This window comes from Lotus japonicus, chromosome 1 (assembly GCF_012489685.1).
Source record: "Lotus japonicus ecotype B-129 chromosome 1, LjGifu_v1.2".
Taxonomy (NCBI): Eukaryota; Viridiplantae; Streptophyta; class Magnoliopsida; order Fabales; family Fabaceae; genus Lotus; species Lotus japonicus.
Genome location: NC_080041.1, coordinates 132,281,085 through 132,299,384, shown reverse-complemented (window position 1 = coordinate 132,299,384; position 18,300 = coordinate 132,281,085). Strand labels below are relative to the sequence as shown.

The window sequence follows — 18,300 nt, the reverse complement described above, 5'->3', positions numbered from 1 at the left end:
ATAATAATGAAAAAGATTTAAAAAAGGAAAATATAAATTATTACTGATAATAGGTCATGTTCATGAGAGATGAAGAAAATGATTAGAAATGGATGTTTTATAAGCTTTGGAAGGTATCTAATTCTGAAACTCATCACCTACCACTGATAACTCCACCCCTTCCTCTTCATCATTTCATCACTGTCACTGACATTACATTTATTTCCATCCATGTCCCCGACCACCTTTGTTCCTGTTTTTCTCTTCTCACCTTAGATTCAGTGTTTCATTCACAGTCACATTTCCAAGGATTTTTCACCTATATAGACATTGTTGCTTTTGCTGATAAATAAACAACTACCCAGATTCAAAGATCTGGTCTTTTTGTTTCCTTCATCTGTTTCAGCCTCGTTGCTTGTCACGGGGCTGTTTCTGAGATCTGAGAATTCACTTGTTGGGTATTCTGCTTTCACTTTGCTTCATGTTTCATTTGACTTGATTTTAGTTTCATGTTTGTGTTTCCTGTTTTCTCAATTTGTGTAGTGCATTAGTGTTTGATGAACTTGTGCATTTGCATGACTATGAATTATGTGTTTGAACTTTGAATTGCATATTTTTGTAGGTTTCAACTTTCAAGTCTTTGTAGGAAATGGGTTCTAGTCTTAATGCTGAATTATTGAAGAAAACTCCAATTTGGGGTCTTAAGGTTTGGGAAATAATTGCAATTGCAGTTGGATTGACCATTATTGTCATCCTCTCTGGGTTCTCACTTTGCCTCACTTCAAGGAAGAAATCTAGAAAAGACAATAAGGACAACAAGATTCCTCTTAGTCAGATACCATCTGTGTCAAAGGAAATCAAGGAGGTGCGGGTCGAGCACGTTCCGACAAATGGATTTGCTCCTCGTGATGGAATATTGCTTACCATTCATGATAAATCCAGTGATAAGGAATCAGACAAAGTCATGGTTCATTTGGGTTTGGGGGGGAAGATGAAGAATGGGGATAGTAGTGGTCATTCAGGTTCATTTCATCATAGTATAGAGAAAGATGGAGGTGGGTCACTCTCACAATCAGGAGAAGAAGGTAGCTCTGGCTCAGTTACTGTGTACAAGCACTCTTCATATCCTATAACAGCTCCTTCGCCTTTGAATGGCCTTCCAGAATTCTCTCACTTGGGTTGGGGTCACTGGTTCACCTTGAGGGATCTTGAGCTTGCTACAGGCCGTTTTACAAAAGACAATGTCCTTGGTGAAGGTGGATATGGAGTTGTTTACAAGGGACAATTGATCAATGGGACTCCAGTGGCAGTTAAAAAGATACTCAATAATATGTGAGTTCCATTTCCATAACAATGTCCAAGCTAGTTACCGTCATGAACCAACTATCCCAAAAGCTTAAGCTATTGGGCAGTACACACATTAATGATTTTAGATTATAATTACCTACCTTTTGCTGAAATTCAACTTTTTTATTTGAATAATTGGGGGAAATCATGACCGAACTCTAGGTCAGTTGGTCATAGATGCTATGACTATGATACCATGTCATGAACTAACTATCTCGAAAGCTTAAGTTGTTGGTCTCATGAATGAGTTTATGTTATATTTCTATCCGTTATATTAATTGTTTTGTCTTTATTCCTTTCTATTCTTAGGAAATTAACTCATAAGTTCTATTGTGTACCAGTGGTCAAGCAGAGAAGGAATTCAGAGTGGAAGTTGAAGCTATTGGCCATGTTAGACACAAAAATTTGGTTCGCCTTTTGGGGTACTGTGTTGAAGGAACTCATAGGTATTCCAAGTTTCAATTACAGTAATCTTTGACATATATTATTCCAAATAACCTGCTTAGAAAAACTCAATTATTGTTGCCAGAATATATGGTGATCATAATAAGAATTGCATGCTCAATCATGTTACCTGAAACTTATCTTTGTGCTGTATATGGTATATTTTCAGGATGTTAGTGTATGAGTATGTCAATAATGGAAACTTGGAGCAATGGCTTCATGGAGCTATGCGTCACCACGGATATCTTACCTGGGAAGCGCGTATCAAGATTCTCCTTGGTACAGCCAAAGCGTGAGTCTCTGAATCTATACTTCTTCTGGCTTTCTTAGTCCCCCATCTTAAGCAATGTACTTGTTTCAGGCTTGCATATTTGCATGAAGCAATTGAGCCAAAGGTGGTACACAGAGATATCAAGTCAAGCAATATATTAATTGATGATGATTTCAATGCTAAGGTTTCTGATTTTGGCCTGGCTAAGTTATTGGGTGCTGGGAAGAGTCATGTGACAACGCGAGTTATGGGAACCTTTGGGTCAGTATTTTTTAGTCTCTTCCCTTTACTCTTGGTTTGGCTGACAAAAGAACTGAGGAGAAAAGAGATAAGAGAATGAGATTGGAGAGAAGATAATTAGAAATCATATATTGTTTGGATGAATAGAAATGAGAAAAGAGAAATGGGAAAACCTCTCTTCATCTGGTTGGATGAATGGAAGTGTGGATAGAAAGTGTTGGAAAAGGTATAGGAGGTGCACAAGCCAAGATATCCCTTTGGCAATTTGAACAAACTATCAGTCTAAGACAAGGAAAAACCCATAAAGTAGCTCACTCTCCCATAACTAAAGATTTTTACTGGGACTGCTCATGAAATTGTCAAACATTTTTTATTTGGAAAAATGTAATTTACTAACACAGACTTAACCACTTCGAGATTTTTTAATCAATTAAAATTTTAAATAATCAATTGGGGTGTTTGTGTGGTTCACTCATTTGCATGAAACGGGATTTGGTGGCTTCTTCCTTTATATGGTCATTTTCAGGTGAAGTGATAAAACCAATATGAACTTGTTGGTTGCAACTCACCGCTTGTCACAACAATAGCAAACTTTTCACACAAATGCTAAACGAAGATGAGAATTATTTTTATATTCATTTTTGCTCTAAATGTTTCACAGATACGTCGCTCCTGAATATGCAAATACTGGCCTTCTAAATGAAAAGAGTGATGTTTATAGCTTTGGTGTTTTGCTATTGGAAGGAATAACTGGGAGAGATCCAGTTGACTATGGTCGTCCAACCAATGAAGTGAGTAAACTTAATTTTATCTTGGGCTCAAATTCCTGCTTGAAATATATGTTTTGTTTTCTCCTATTCCCCAAATAATCCTGAAGCATCATTAGCTGTAAGTTTAACTCATTCAGCCAATTGCCGTAGCAAAGAAGTTGGATAGCTGTATTGTGCATCTGCATCTAATATTAAAATCGTTTTCAGATAGACAAACTTCTTCATTTTGCCAGTCATCTCGATGATAAGAATTGCTAAAATTTCTAGCCGGAAGCTATTAAAAACAGATCCATTTACATTATAAATATAGCCATGTCATTCTGTTTTCAATTGTGTGGTGCATGATTGATCTATGATCTCTAATGATTTTTTCCAATACTAGCAAAAAGAAAATCATTGGGACATTATGGTTGAAAGTTAATTGACCGTTTTTTTTGTTACAAGAGGAAGATTATTTAATCAACTACTTGTTAAAACTATAATAGGAAAGTTAATATTGACTTTTAAAGTGACCCCTTCAAGAATAGGAAATAAAATAGCACGAACATGCTTCACAATGCTGGTAACTTCTTGTTTGTCTGTTCTTCAATATCATGAGACAGTACTACTCTACCAGAATTTTTTAGTTGCTTCTTGCTCTATACCATTCAATGTATACCACCTCAGCTTTGCTGGTGATCATGGCTTCCACTTCCATTTTAACAACATATATAATGTTATGGATAAGGGGGCATATATTGAACGATGCACGGTAATAACTTCTCACTATTCTACCACGTCTAATATTATTACTATGAGGAACTCTGCTACTGAGCAAAAATCATTACCCTGCCCTTTTAAACCTTATCCCGAGCTTGAATATGCTCAAACATCATAGACAGTAGTGATCCTCAAAATTTTGGATATAATATCAGATGATTAATTTGTGTGGAAGGCCATAAATATGCCTCTTCAGAACCTTTTGCTCCATTGTTAACAAGAATTGTGTGTTCTTAGTTACTTATTTCTATACTGCAACTTCTGATCAAGGGTTTAGATTGATATTGACCGTTGCCATGATGCTACAATTCTCTTAGGTGAATCTGGTTGATTGGCTGAAGATGATGGTTGGAAGCAGGAGGTCAGAAGAAGTGGTGGACCCAAACATTGAGGTGAAGCCATCAACTAGAGCTTTAAAACGGGCTCTCTTAACTGCTTTAAGATGTGTAGATCCAGATTCTGAGAAAAGGCCCAAGATGAGCCAAGTTGTGCGTATGCTGGAGTCAGAGGAATATCCTTTACCAAGAGAGGTTTGTTTTTCCCACATTGTCATGATTTAAATTCTCAAACTTTTCTTTGTTATTTTTATAGTTTTTCTGATGCACTCTACTTCCATGAGTACCCTCAATCTTGTTTTGTTTATTATCCCTTTCTTTGTTTTTTTTTTCTGATGCCCTCTAATGTGCTAACGACCAGACCATGCCACCGTGGTTTGTGACACCACTGAAGGCATGAAATTTTTGGGAGTGTATAAAACATTGAACTGGCCAGTCAGATGAACCAAGCAATGGATCATGACCCTCTCATGTTGAAACTTCACATGACATTATCATATTAAAATTGTGTTTGTCTCTCTTTTCACGTGGATTAAGTTGATGGAACCCTCTAGATATTTATGAATACAAATATGTAGGCACAAAATTTTATATGACGATTAATGTGTCATAATCTAGTAAACTGCAAAAGCTGGTGAAATTGAAAACAATTACAAGAACTCAAAAACACTAATAGCTAATAGCATGTTTGTATTAGCTTCTCTTTTCTCAGAATCAATTCTAGAACTTGGAAGCTACTCATAAAAACTCGTCCCCATAATTGTCTACATAAAACAACTACCACATCTTTTTTACCACACTAAATCTACATAACTTACCACATCTAAGGGATGAATGGTTTTATCAGCTTTTTTTTTGCTAACATTTGAATTCATTCATTGTCTGGATGTTCAGGATAGAAGGCACCGAAGAAGAAATCAAGGAGGAAGTGCAGAAATTGAATCACAGAGGGAATTTTCTGACACAGACAGGAGTGAAATTCAGAGTTCTAGAGAAGAGAGCGCAGTGTAACATCAGACATGACCCAAAGACAGATTCTTCTTAAGAATCAATGAATGGATTAATGGGATGTATAAAGTGTTAGTTTTTTCCCCATAGTTTTTTAGATTCTTGGATTTGCCTACCTAAGATGGACATTGCAAAGGGGTTGGCAGCTGGAGATATCTTAATTTATTTTTTTCTTAATGCTTTGGGTTTTGGAGTCTTATTTGTTTGTAGAAGGATAGATTATTGTTTGTGTATGAAGGTGGTGGTTGTATTGCTAAGATAAAAACCCAAGATGCTGGGGCGTGTACAGAGTCGGATATCTTCCCTAATTCCAATATTTGTTTAGTAAATCTATTCTGCTTGCCATCAGGGTTTGGGGATTGGGGGAAGTAAAAAGGACCAGTTTATGGTCATCAGACTATAATTTTGAGACACCCCACATGAGACTTTCCAGCTCAAATCTTTTCTAGACCTATTTCTAAAATTTCCCAAACCTCTAAGTATATCTGCATATAAGAAATCGAAGACTAGTCTAAAATGTTTTACCATCGATAGATAATGAAGCCAATTTAGATTTGAAGTTGATTTATGCATGTTTAGAAACCCTTCATAGAAGCTTCTGTGAGTTGTTTGAGTTTTGGAATTGTCTGGATATGCTATAACGATCATCACTAAAGGTTATATTTTGATAGGTGGAAGATGATGGAACTGAACAGAATGAACTATAACAGCATGAAGTGGACAAAATGGAAATCAAAATACCATTCCATTGTTTATTTTATGAAGAAGTTGAGCAAAGATACCACTTTATTGTTCGAATAGTGGTTGAAACGAAATGAGTGATGATGCCACAAAGATACCCTATGTTGTTCACTTTAAGTGCAGGTAAAGCACACAAATAAATTTAAAACATAATTACACAGTTATAGTTTTCTTACAGCACAAGGTAAGAACTTACAATCACAGCTACAATAAGGCAAAGGTTTAAAAATCAAGTGCAGCGAACTAGTGCAGTGAACTAGATATTGCATTTTAAGGTAATGATTTAAAGTATGTGATAATAGATATAATAAATTAGTAATATATAATTCGATATTACTCATTAGATATGATATATACCATCTAAAAAAATTCAATTTCCAATTCCAAAGGATATAATAATCTCAAATCAAAATGGCTGATTTGTGTAACCAAAAAAATAAAAAAGGCTGATTTGCTACTATTAGCAGTGTGAAAGTATATCCTTTAGCATTGCAATTTCCTAATCGTTTTTTTTTACACAATCACTACATTTCAAAATGTCCTATTACTCTCCATTTATTTGAGTAATTTTTTTTCTTTTAACAATATTAATAATAGCCTTCAAACTCCTCCATTGAAAAAATTCAGTCTGTAGTGGTAAGGAGAATTTAAGGGATACAAAAAACCATTAGAATGGCTCACCATAATGCTGTTTCAATATACAGGCCCTCAAGAACACACACTTTATATCACCAACATATATACTGTGCTCATATAATCATGAAGCACAAGCTGTTTCCCATCCAAAAAAAAAATAAGGGCCTATTTGATTATAGTTTTTAAAAACTGCTTTCTATTTTTAAAAACTGAAAATTTTAAAAACCTGTTTGTTTTTAAAAATTTTCAGTTTTTAAAACTAAAATAACCGAACAACTAAAAAATGTTTCTTGTTTTAGTTTTTAGTTTTCAGATTACAACTTTTTTAAGGCTTAATATATCAGAAGGCCCCTGAAATTGTAAAGGGAATCAGTTCCAGGGCCTGTAAAATTTTCTCATCAAATTGGGTTCCTAAGAATTTTTTTTTAATTCAATTAAGGACAAAATGTGTCTGATGTTGAAGTGGCTTCAATTTTAGCCTACTCAGCTTTTCCACGTGACATTTGGAATTATTTTTTAATTAAAAAATTCTAAAACATAATTTTTTAATTATTGTAACAAAAAAAAATCTTTAATTAATTATTCATCGTTCTGATTAGCCTGACTAACCCTAGATCTCATTGAACTTCTCATCTTCCTCCCTCCTCTCCCACGATACCCACCCTCAACCTCACCCCAGCCCCAACCCCAACCCAACCCAACCCAACCCAAACGAAACCCCAACCCCCACCCCACCTTCAACCTCGAATTGCATCTCCATCTTTGCCGTGCTCCGCGCCGGCGAAGATTTCCGGCCAAAACTCCGGGGAGTTTTTTTTTTTTTTTAAATGAGGGTCTTTCCTCTCTCATCTCCCCTGCATCTCCAATACTGGTGGTGCTTTGCACATTTAATCGATTTGCAAACGTGTTGGTGGTTTGGTGACTGAGGAGGTTCTTATTCTTGTTCTGATTTTTCTGGATTTGATGGATCTGAGGGGTGGTGGTGGGTTTTGGGTGATGGGTTCTGGGGTGGCAGGAAGAGGTTAGTGATGGTGGTGGGTGGTTTCTGGTTGGTGGTGGTGATAGGTTTTGGGTGGCGTGGAGGTGGGTCGGTTCTGGGTTTCTGGTTGATGGTGGTGGTAGGTTCTGGGTGGCATGGAGGTGGTGTCACGGTGCGGCAGTGGTGTGGGAGGTAGCTAGAGGTGGTGACATACACCTCAGTCATGCCTTTTTCATCTCCTTCTACTCGATTTAGGGTTCGTGTTCTTGCCTCCAGTTGAAGCTAATTGAGAGATTAGACAAAAAAACATTCATGGCTTACTCCCATCTTTGATCTTTCTACAAAATAATTTGCTCTTGTAAACACTGAGATTCGACAAGCTTCTCATTAAAAGCACACCTAAAATCATATAAAAGCTAGTAAAAGAAAATGAGAAAAGCAAGCACCATCAGATAGCTTCGAGAGTCAATTTGAAATTTTGGTATTAACAACATGTCCTCCGTTTCCTTTCTTTCTGAACACCTGCACATATTTTTCAGCAAAAAGGAATAAACAAAGCAATTGAGAATCTGAATTAGGATTAGGAATAATACACAAAGTAATAGACAAATAGAAACCTGAATTTTCCTTAAATTATAAGTTGGCTTTATAAGTTCCCTCATTACAAAAGTAAGCAATTGCCATGAAACGGAACATTCTTTCAAGTTAGTAGAGTTGGCTACTATGATGGTTTTAAGTCCTACTTCTAAAGTTCATCAAAGAACATTTTTCCTAGAATCTGAAATGTACAGGATTTAAGTATACAAAATGCTGCATAAATGTTTGGTAGAAGAAAAATCCAAAATTAGAAAAACCTAGGAAATGCATCAGAGGTTGCCTTGTTCCAACTACGGTGGTGCTCCGGGCGGTGCAAGGTGGCTTCAATATCTCCTGCTCGTTCAATCGCTGTCACGCTGCCGTACCATTGTCTCTGGTCGTCCAGCCCTCCTTAAGGGTTCCCTTTACCCAGCCTGAGACAACATTGTTGCTGCATCACTTGAGAGGAGGATGTAATGGGATCCGCTCTTGTGTGGGAATGACAATGCATTCGACATTGCATTGCATTCCAATTAAGAACAATGCATTGTCTATTGCGTATGTGGAATTTTAATATTAAATAAAATTTAAAATCTCCAGTCACTCCATTTAATACGTTGGGCCGTCTCAACCAATATTAAGGCCTAAAGCGAACTTTAAGAATTGAGTCTTTATAAATTTTTTTTTTATATAAATGATTTAGATAAAATTTATTTTTCGGGCTTTTTGAGATGCAAAATCGTTTAATAAATTATCATAATCGATTTCTTCAAAAAAAAAATCAATAGATAATAAAACCAACTCATTTAGTCTTTGTTGACACTTTTTTTTATTATCTTAGATATGATTTTATTAATTTTAATTTTGAAAAATTACGTTTCGCAGAAGCAACACTTACAGGAATTGTTAACATTATTTTATAAGCAATATATGCATTTGAGAAATAATCAATTCTTTTTACATAATTAAGTATGTCAATTGGTGTATCATTTCTACATGTATAATTTTTTTAAGATGTTTAATTCTGTAAATAAATCCAGTCCATCAATATCCGAGTTTTCATTATGTTTTAATGAAAGTTCAAGATTAAGACAATATTCTTTTAACTTTTCATTATCAAATTGACTTATTTTCTCAATGCTGGAAAGAAATCCAAAAATATCATTATACAAGAGGTAGAGGAAGAATTGGAGAGGGTAGAAGAAGAATTGGAGAGTGTAGAAGAAGAAGAATTCAAAGAGATCAAATGAAAAGTCACACTCTTCCTCTACTTTTTATCAATTCAAAATACGCAATAAATTGAATTTAATTAAAAATAAATGTTGCACTTAATAGATCCATTCTTTTAGGCACTCAATATGTTATTTAATTGGTCTATTCTTGGATAATTTCCTTTGAAATATGTACTAGTTTTTTTAAAAAAAATTGGGGCCTAAAAAGATTTGGGGCCTAAAGCGAGGGCTTTACTGGCCTAAGGGCTTTAATGATAAGTTGATAACTAAGAGTAAAAGAATCCATTTTATTAAGTGAAAGACTTGTTCCAAAAACTTTAAAACATGAAGAAAAAAAAATCAATATTATTAATACAACTCGTTATAACTTTCCAATATTCATGTAAATAAATTACTCTAATATTTATTTTTATTTTTTGTGTATTAAAATCTTATTTTATTTTGGTCCCCTCAATTTTTCTTTTCTAGTTCCGCCATTGAGCCTAGGGGTTGTTTCTCGAAAAAAATATATCCTAGTACTAACTCATAGACTTCATCTTCAGAGCTATCAACCGAATCCGATGAGTCACTTTATGGTTCATGAATCCGAAGGTCTTTCCCTCTAAAGAAGGCGACTCCCAAGAGCTCAGAGGGGATTTTCTCTAGCCAGTTCCAGGTGTCTGGAGAAACTAAAGGATCGTATGCAATGTCTATGATATTGATGTGATCCTCATTCAGAATTGAGTAGATTACAAACAAATCCATGTCTGTCACAGTCCCAACATCCTCAGTTCTTGGACATATGATGCGGGTGACAAGGTGGTGAAGGACTTTGCCTTCAAAGGAGAGATTTTTTTTGTTGAGTTCTCTCGAGGTATGTGAGGAATTCATCATTGTATACCAGTTCAAAGATGTTGTCCTTAGGTCGTCTCTTCTTCCAGGATTCATCGCAAAAGACTTCCCTATAGTCATCACAGCCGAATAATTCTGCCACCAATTCTCTTGAGAGAAGAATGTCATGTCCAAAAAGCTCTCCGAAGATCTCTTTCGAGGGAGAAAGGGTGCAAGATGACCAAAATGAGTTAACTATTTGTGGGAAGATGGGTTCAGTGGAGGCAAGACAGAATTTGAGGATTTGTAGCTTATCAAAGTTTCTGAAACCAGAAACTTCATACTTGCGAAGTTCATTGAAGTTTATGGAGAAAGGGAGGCAAATAGGTCGTAAAGCCATTTTTAGCAGGAAGGGCTGAACGAATGTTTAAAGGGTTTTATTTTATAAGTCAATTATTTGTATCAAGGCAATAGACCCCCTTGACCAACAACAAAATCACAACCCTTCAAAGCTCCACCTAACAAAACCTTCAATATAAAGCTAGATGGACTGCCACTATTATTAAAAGGATGTCCAATCATAGCTACTAAACAGACCCCACAATTAGATACCCTGAAGACATAAAATTGGATTTGTGCACCATTCAAAAAAGGAGGATTGGAACCCATGAACACGGGCAGAAAGCCAACACCATGAACGAATTTGCACCAACTCCAGAGCACGCTCCACTTCAGTTTCGATAGCTTTAAAAATCAGATTGTTCCTACTAGCTACACCATATAGTCCACACCACAGCCATCCAAACCACCTTCCAAAGGCCAACTTGCTTCAAATTCAGACTAGGAAAAGCATGTTGTAGCAAGAAAGCACAACGATGGCTAGGCAAGGCAGTGCTAATGCCTAACCAATTATAGCACCGAAGCCAAACTTGAGCTACCCATGAGCACGAGACAAATAAATGATCAGTAGTCTCCTCAGCACAGTTACAAAAAATAAAGGGAGAAGTTATTTTGAGAGATGTATGAAGTCTGATTGAAAGTGGGGAGGATTTTAATTTGAAGACACCTTTTTATTGGATAGGTGAAGGTGCTAGAGAAGAGGAAGCGGCACAACAGTATGGGAAGATGTAACAAGTGTGAGCAGAGGAGTATTGATCAGGTTAGTGGGTGGATTGATGACTTGCCTAACCATCTTTAATTTTGGACTAGCATAGCATGTATTAGTAACCATTCTTTTTGGACTAGCATAACATGTATTCGTAATATTGGACTAGCATAACATGTATTAGTAATGATCAGGTTAGTGGGTGGATTGATGGCTTGCCTAACCATTCTTTTTGGACTAGCATAACATGTATTTGTAATATTACTTCTGTTTGTAGCCCTCTTTGATTTTGGTAGCAATAAAATGGGTATTTCTTGTGTGGGAACGACTAAAAAAATCAAAGTAAAACCTGTTTTCTCATCTGATAAATTTCAAAATGAAATGACTTGCAAAATATAGTCTTCTCTTTCTACTTATTTATGTTCATTGGTTCCCACGACTTCTTGTTTTCTCTTAAAAATAGTTCGCTTTAAATAATACTTCTCCTTTACAAATTGCGTAGGAATTGAGACAAACTGTTTTTTTCCTTCTATTTTGTGTGTAAAAGTGAGGTTCTTAATTCTCAAACCGCCACTATTTTACCTTTTTATCACCACAATAATTACCGTTGTATTAAAAACTGTTTTTTAACTGAACAAATAAAATTTTCCCCCTCTTCCACCTTTCTCCTCTTCTCTTTCTCATTTATTTTTGTCATCGTAGATAACCTAAAAAACTACTTTGTTTCTACTGATCTTCTCATTTCCCTCGTTCACTTTTTTTCTTCTAAACGAAACAAACCGTTACAGTGCATAGACTTTTAATTTTTTTTTTTTTTTGGTCAATGGTGTTTGGAATAGATACCCAAAGGGTTATCCAGCGGCGCTTACATCATGTGAGAATAAATCTCAAGAGAGCATTACACAATGCACATACATAAGAAGATTAAGAACAAGCATGCCTACTCAAATTAACAAGCTGAAACATCCAGCGAAAGCATGATGCAAAACCCTAAAGATCATACAAAAGCTCCTTAAAACCCTAAAAATCAACAGATATCCAAATGACTTCTAAGCGACTTTTATCATATTTCTTCTTTTTTAAGCGGCGCTTCCAAACAGCAACTCATCCGACTCTGCCGGAGGTGCAAAACGTGCAGCTAAAAATGAAGCTCAAATCAAGGCTTCAGCAGAAACAAACGGGGTCAATATGATAGATCTGAGAATCTGGGGAAAAAGAAAGACTTTTGAAGATTCCAAACACCAGCAGCAAAGCTGAGAACAAAGTAGGAGATGGAGGAGTAGGACTGGTAGCAGCGGTGGTGATAACGGCGGCAGCGGCGAGACCCAGCGGCAGAGACGGTTGTAGAAGGGCGGATCTGGTGGTCACAGAGCAAAGGAGACAGTTGCATGAGGGAAGATCAAGCGGTCATGGTTGCAAGAGGAGAAAAAAGCGGCTGCAGAGCAAGTGGCAAGGCAGAGGGGAAAGACGCGGTGACATGTCTTGTGGAAAGGGCGGACGGTGGACAAGGAAGTGGCTGGTGGTGCTGGTGGCCTCGCCGCAGATGTGGCACGGTGGTCAGGGATGGTGGTAGTAGGGGACATGGTGGACGAAGAGGGGCAAAAACACACAGAAGAGAAAGCAAAACCCACTTATTTGGGTAAAGATCCACCTAGAGTGGAAGAGAACCCACCTATTGTGGGAGAAAACATCTACCAAGCAGAAGAAAAGATCTCCCTAGAGGAGAAGGGGAACCCCCCAATGGGGGAGGAGACCCCCAAATGGGGGGTGGCGGCTGCTCTATGAGTTGTGCCCTAGCAGAGAAACTTTGTAACAGCTAATGAGGACAAAACTATGCATATACTATTTTGCACAAAAAAATGATCACCCATGGATGATGGATCATGAGAGTTTCATATGAGGCCCAATAACTTTTGGGCAGGCCCATGAAAGTAAACGCCACATATGATACCTCTTCGTACAATTTTTGAGTCTTCTTAATGAATAAGGTACGGTTGAACGGGAACTCTTATGTATAATGGAAAGCTACTGTTAGATGCAACTTTTATTGTGAGATTCAAATCATAATGAGTATTGATTGTTGAACTAAGGCTTTGCTGGCAGGGACTGTTAATGACTATCAGTAACATAAATGCATCTCTTTTTGGTAGGGGCAATGAGTGGATTGATGATGTGGCTTTTTGGACTAGCATATCATGTGTTTGAAAAACCAAAACCAAATACTCGTTTTGGCCTAGCATAACATGTACTAGGGTTCTGATCACAGCGAGTTGGGTATTCCTGAAGCCTTTGTTTTTGAAGCTAGAGTTGTTTGAGACGTTCCCCGATCATGTCCTAATGTTGGCGAGTCTTTCAGATTTGTTTGATGGTGCCTTGCTTCCCTCTTCTCTTGTCTCTTTGCCTGCATCGTCGATTCTTATTCTCCGGGGTGGTCTTCCCCTCTTCTCTTATTTCTTTTCTTCGAGATCTTTGATTGGTGCGGTTGTGGGCCTAGAGATGTCGTCGCGGCGACTTTGGTGGTGTTGTTGACGTTGTTGGTTGATGTCTTCGTTGGTCGTTGATTGTCTCAGCTCTATAGCAATGATAGATTTTTCAGGTTGGGTCTTTGGTTGCAGGTATCGAGCGGTTAGACAAGTCCCGTTGTCGGTTAAACCTGTCTCTGTTTTTTTATTTAGTTGAGATCTTAACTAGGTATTGTAGCACACTCTTGAAGCTTTTAGAAGTTCTTTAGGAGATTTTTCTGCTATAGTGGTTGAGTTTTGTCGGGCTTTATGCTGGCTAGCTATTGCACCCATATTGAGAGTGATTATTTCTCAACATTTCTTATATATTACATATATTTTTTTTAACAATATTAACCCCTATCTAATTTTGAATCTCTTTGTGAATGTTATGTCAAATTGTTGTTGTGCCTACCCTTCCGTATCAATCTGTTGTTATGGGCTTATTTTGTTGCACTAAATGATTCCCTTTCGTACAATTGCTGTGTCTTCAACAAATAATTGATCTTTTAAAGATGGATCAACATCTAGTAGTGCCATAATTGAAACCAAACATAACTCTAGTGGGAGTTGCATGCCACTTTTTACACTCTTCTCAAAGGATTTTAACTTAATTCTTTTTAAGTCAAACCCCACGTTTCTTTACGTTCATTGATTCCCACGACTTCTTGTTTTCTCTAAAAAAAAAGTCCGCTTTAAATAATACTGCTCATTCACAAATTGCGTAGAAATTAAGGCAAACTGTTTTTTTCCTTCTATTTTGTCTGTAAAAGTGAGGATCTTAATTCCCAAACCGTCAATATTTTATTTTTTTATCACCACAATAATTATTGTTGTATAAAAAATTGTTTTTTAACTGAAATTTTTATTTTTTTTTCCCTCTTTTCGACATTATTTTCTTCTCTTCTCTTTCCCATCTTTCTTTATCATAATAGATAATAGGGGTGCACGTGGGTTGGGTTGGATGGATTTTGGTCAAAATAAAATCCAAACCGATCAAAATTGGCTGGGTTGGGTTGGGTTGGATTTCACAAATTTCGTCTTCGGACCCGATCCGAACCAACCCGACGAAGTTTGGATTGGGTTGGATGGATTTATTGGATCACTATATTAAAATAATAATATATCTGAAATATTAAAAAATGTTGCAAAAATTATTATAAATTCAGAAAAAGTTATAAAAAGTATTAAATATGTTATAATACTAAATAGCATGAAAAAGACACAAAAAGTTATAGAAATAATACCACATAAATGACATATAGCCAAATATCATGAAAACATAAAACTTCATTACCAAATGACATGAAACAATCTAATATAAATAGTATCTAAAAAGTGAAAAATAACACTAAATGTCATGTCATGACACTTAGAACTTAGATGTCTCCAACATGCTAAATAACTATATATAAACATGTAACAAATAACTACGAACAAATACTCTAAGTTCAAATATGACAAATAACTACAAATACTTAAGTCTCAAAGTTTCAAAAAGTCATCACTCCGACACTAGCACTTCAAGTATGAGTAAAATTATAAAAATTATTATTATATGTATGGATTCTGGGTTGAGTTGGATGGATTTGAACTGAATCCGAAATCCGATCCGAACTTGGTTGGGTTGTAGTAAAATCCATCCGGCTAACCCGATTGCCCGATCCAACCCGCATTTTTTCTATTGGATCGGATTGGGTTGGACGGGTTCATTGGATTTACCCGACCCATGTTCACCCCTAGTAGATAACCTAAAATTGTAGTTATTTTCTACTAATGTTCTCACTTCCCTCGTTCTCTTTTTCTCTTCTCAACGAAACAAACAGTTGCGGTGCATAGACTTTTAATTTTCTTATGCATATACTATTTTGCACAAAAAAAAAAGGATCACCCATGGATGATGGATCATGAGAGTTTCATGAGGCCCAATTAGTTTTGGGTAGGCCCATCAAAGTAAACGCAACATAAAGCACTGGTTTCATTCCTCCGCGGTTATTCGAGAATCATCATCAACCAAGCGAGAGAACAGAACAGAGCAAAAATGGCGTCGTTGTTGCAATCGTTCATCGATCCGAAGAAGAACTGGCTCGCCCGTGTGCACATGAAAACGATTTCTCAACGCCTTCGCAGATACGGTAATTTCCTAATCCAATCCCCCTTTGATTGATTTCTCTCTGTTGAACCCTAACAGAACGATTTCTGATTCGATTTTTGTTTTTTGGGAATTAGGGCTCCGCTACGATGATCTTTACGATCCTTACTACGATTTGGATATCAAGGAGGCTCTCAATCGCCTCCCCAAGGAGGTGGTGGATGCTCGCCATGCCCGTCTTAAGCGTGCCATTGACCTTTCCATGAAGCACGAGTATCTCCCTGAGGATCTTCAGGTGATTTTCATTGTTTCTGTTGTTAAATTTCAGTTACAAGCTAGATAGAGGAAGACCCTTGAATTCTAATCTGATATGATTGTTTGAAATCCATGTAGTTATGTGTGTATTGATAGAGAGATTTCAAATTAGGTGAATTAGAATGAACAGATCACAGGGTTGTTTAAATTATATAGTGGAATTTGATAAGAAATTGCTTTTCATTTTAGGGCGTTGCTCCGGTATCATTTCATTCAAAATGGAAGGGTTTGGAACCCTTCAGTTAATTATTTAGAATATAAATGTCTAAATTGCATACTAAGGCTAAAGGGCATGAAGAAATCATGGCAAATTAAGACTAAAGGGTATGAAACCCTCCATTAGTACCATATAAATGGCCTATTTTTCTTCTTTCAATTTGGAGATATAGAATGAAAGCTGCATTTCATTTATTTCCATTCCTCTGTTACTATATCCAAACTTAGTCTATGGGATTATTCAATTTTCTCAAGATGTTGAGTTTCGTGTCTTGTCTTTGTCGGAATGCACTTTGATTTGGTATTAGTGTATTGTTTCTTAGAACAATTCAAAGAAGGCTTAATGCCCCTCTTTTTGGTATGTGCTTGTGTGAATAGCATGTTGCTGACTTGATTGAATAACAGTGTTGATTTTTCTGCTTGTGCCATTTTTGACAGGCAATGCAAACCCCCTTCAGGAGCTACCTTCAGGATATGCTGACCTTTGTAAGTGCTTTCATGATATAAGTCACTAAATGTGTGTGGGTGTTTCGTTATAGTATTTTATGGAGCATGATTCTATACTTCCTGATTCTCCGTGCTTTTCTGTAAACCCCTTGAGGACAAAACTTTGACAATGTGAATTAGTGTGTTAGTTGCTTTACTCAACTGTCAATTTATGCCTGCTGCTCCAATATACTTGGCTACCAACTTATTAATAAGTGCATCTCTTAGATTGCTAGCTAGAACTGTCATTGTGGATGAAACTCAATCATTTCAAGAAATACATTGGCATAATTAATATCTTGGGAGGGGGGGTAAAGCATTTTGTGCTTTACTTCATTTATTTTAGCTCTTTTTGTGAGTACCTACTAGCTGGAATAGGTGGATCATGGATATTTTACCATATCTGGAGCTTAGATTAGCTTAGTCTTCCATCCCTGTAACAGCATTGTTTTGGTTTATTCTGGATATGGGTCCAAAAGTACGTATTACTCTCCGAATTGTATTTGGGTAGAAGTAACAACTGACATTGCTTTTACTGCTTCAGAACAGTACAACTACTACAGAAGTTTTTCACCCTAGGTGGGATGGGTTACTTGAATCAAATGATGGCATAATATCCTATTGTGGATCATTTCCAAAATAAATTTAAGTTGAATGCTAAGTTAACAAATTGAAGTTTTTGTATGAGATTATGACTTACATTTACATATCATTTGTGATAATGAGTTGGTTACCTATTTTTTATGATGGCTGAGAATCTGAGATATGAATTATGATTGATGAACTTCTTTAGTAGTTAGTGCACTCTAACAGTTACTTACCACTCAATCTTGATTTAAAATGTACCATAGAATCAAAGCCATCGCCGATCCAGCTTATATGTTAGGTTTATTTATTTTCATTGGATGAGATTATTACTTTCAAAGCACACAAGAATTTCTCACTTTTGACTGGACGAGTGGTTACAACTTGTGAGAATTTATGTGCATGTTGAAATAAGTGTTAATTCTTAATTTCGCAAAATTGGCAGCACTGTAAAATGCTAAGAATGTCACTGAGTTGATTCGGTACCCACAATTGCAGGTGAAGAAGGAAAGAGCAGAGCGTGAAGCATTGGGAGGTTTGCCCCTGTATCAACGAACCCTTCCTTAAGTCATGAAGTGTCGTGTGAAGCTATTTTGATTGGAGTGGGAGCTTGAGTTGTGTTAGTGTTGTGATAGAATGTTTACGTTGAAGAAAAATGTACTGCTTCTTGATAAATGGTGATATGAACCGCATTTTTTAATTGTATAAACTTCCCTCATGCATTTTCCAATAAATGGCACTAGTAAACTGGTTTGCCCTCAAAATTTATAGCTCGCATGTTCTCCTGGCTGTCTCTTCTATTGGATTCATTACTCTCGCTAGAAGATGTCACGGAAATTCGGCTTTCTACATTTATTTTTGAACGAGGGTAAG

The 18,300-nt window shown here is 36.5% G+C and overlaps 2 protein-coding genes across 3 annotated transcripts; both read left to right on the top strand.

The window, feature by feature from the left end:
• Positions 1–5,484, top strand: LOC130730945 (probable receptor-like protein kinase At5g18500). Of its 2 annotated transcripts, none has more exons than XM_057583100.1 (8): positions 1–113; positions 602–1,311; positions 1,668–1,772; positions 1,940–2,062; positions 2,132–2,302; positions 2,943–3,072; positions 4,128–4,340; positions 5,040–5,484. In XM_057583100.1, exons 2-8 carry the CDS (start codon positions 629–631, stop codon positions 5,154–5,156), a joined length of 1,542 nt encoding a protein of 513 aa, XP_057439083.1. In that variant the 5' UTR covers positions 1–113; positions 602–628; the 3' UTR covers positions 5,157–5,484. The 2 variants fall into 2 exon arrangements, with proteins under 2 accessions (XP_057439083.1, XP_057439082.1); XM_057583099.1 differs by lacking the exon at positions 1–113 and adding an exon at positions 120–437.
• Positions 5,485–15,708: 10,224 nt separating this feature from the next.
• On the top strand, positions 15,709–18,191 carry LOC130730944 (cytochrome b-c1 complex subunit 7-2, mitochondrial-like). The gene is made up of 4 exons (XM_057583098.1): positions 15,709–15,868; positions 15,963–16,120; positions 16,795–16,842; positions 17,926–18,191. The coding sequence occupies exons 1-4, from the start codon at positions 15,775–15,777 to the stop codon at positions 17,992–17,994; spliced, it is 369 nt and encodes a 122-aa protein (XP_057439081.1). The 5' UTR covers positions 15,709–15,774; the 3' UTR covers positions 17,995–18,191.
• Positions 18,192–18,300: the final 109 nt, after the last annotated feature.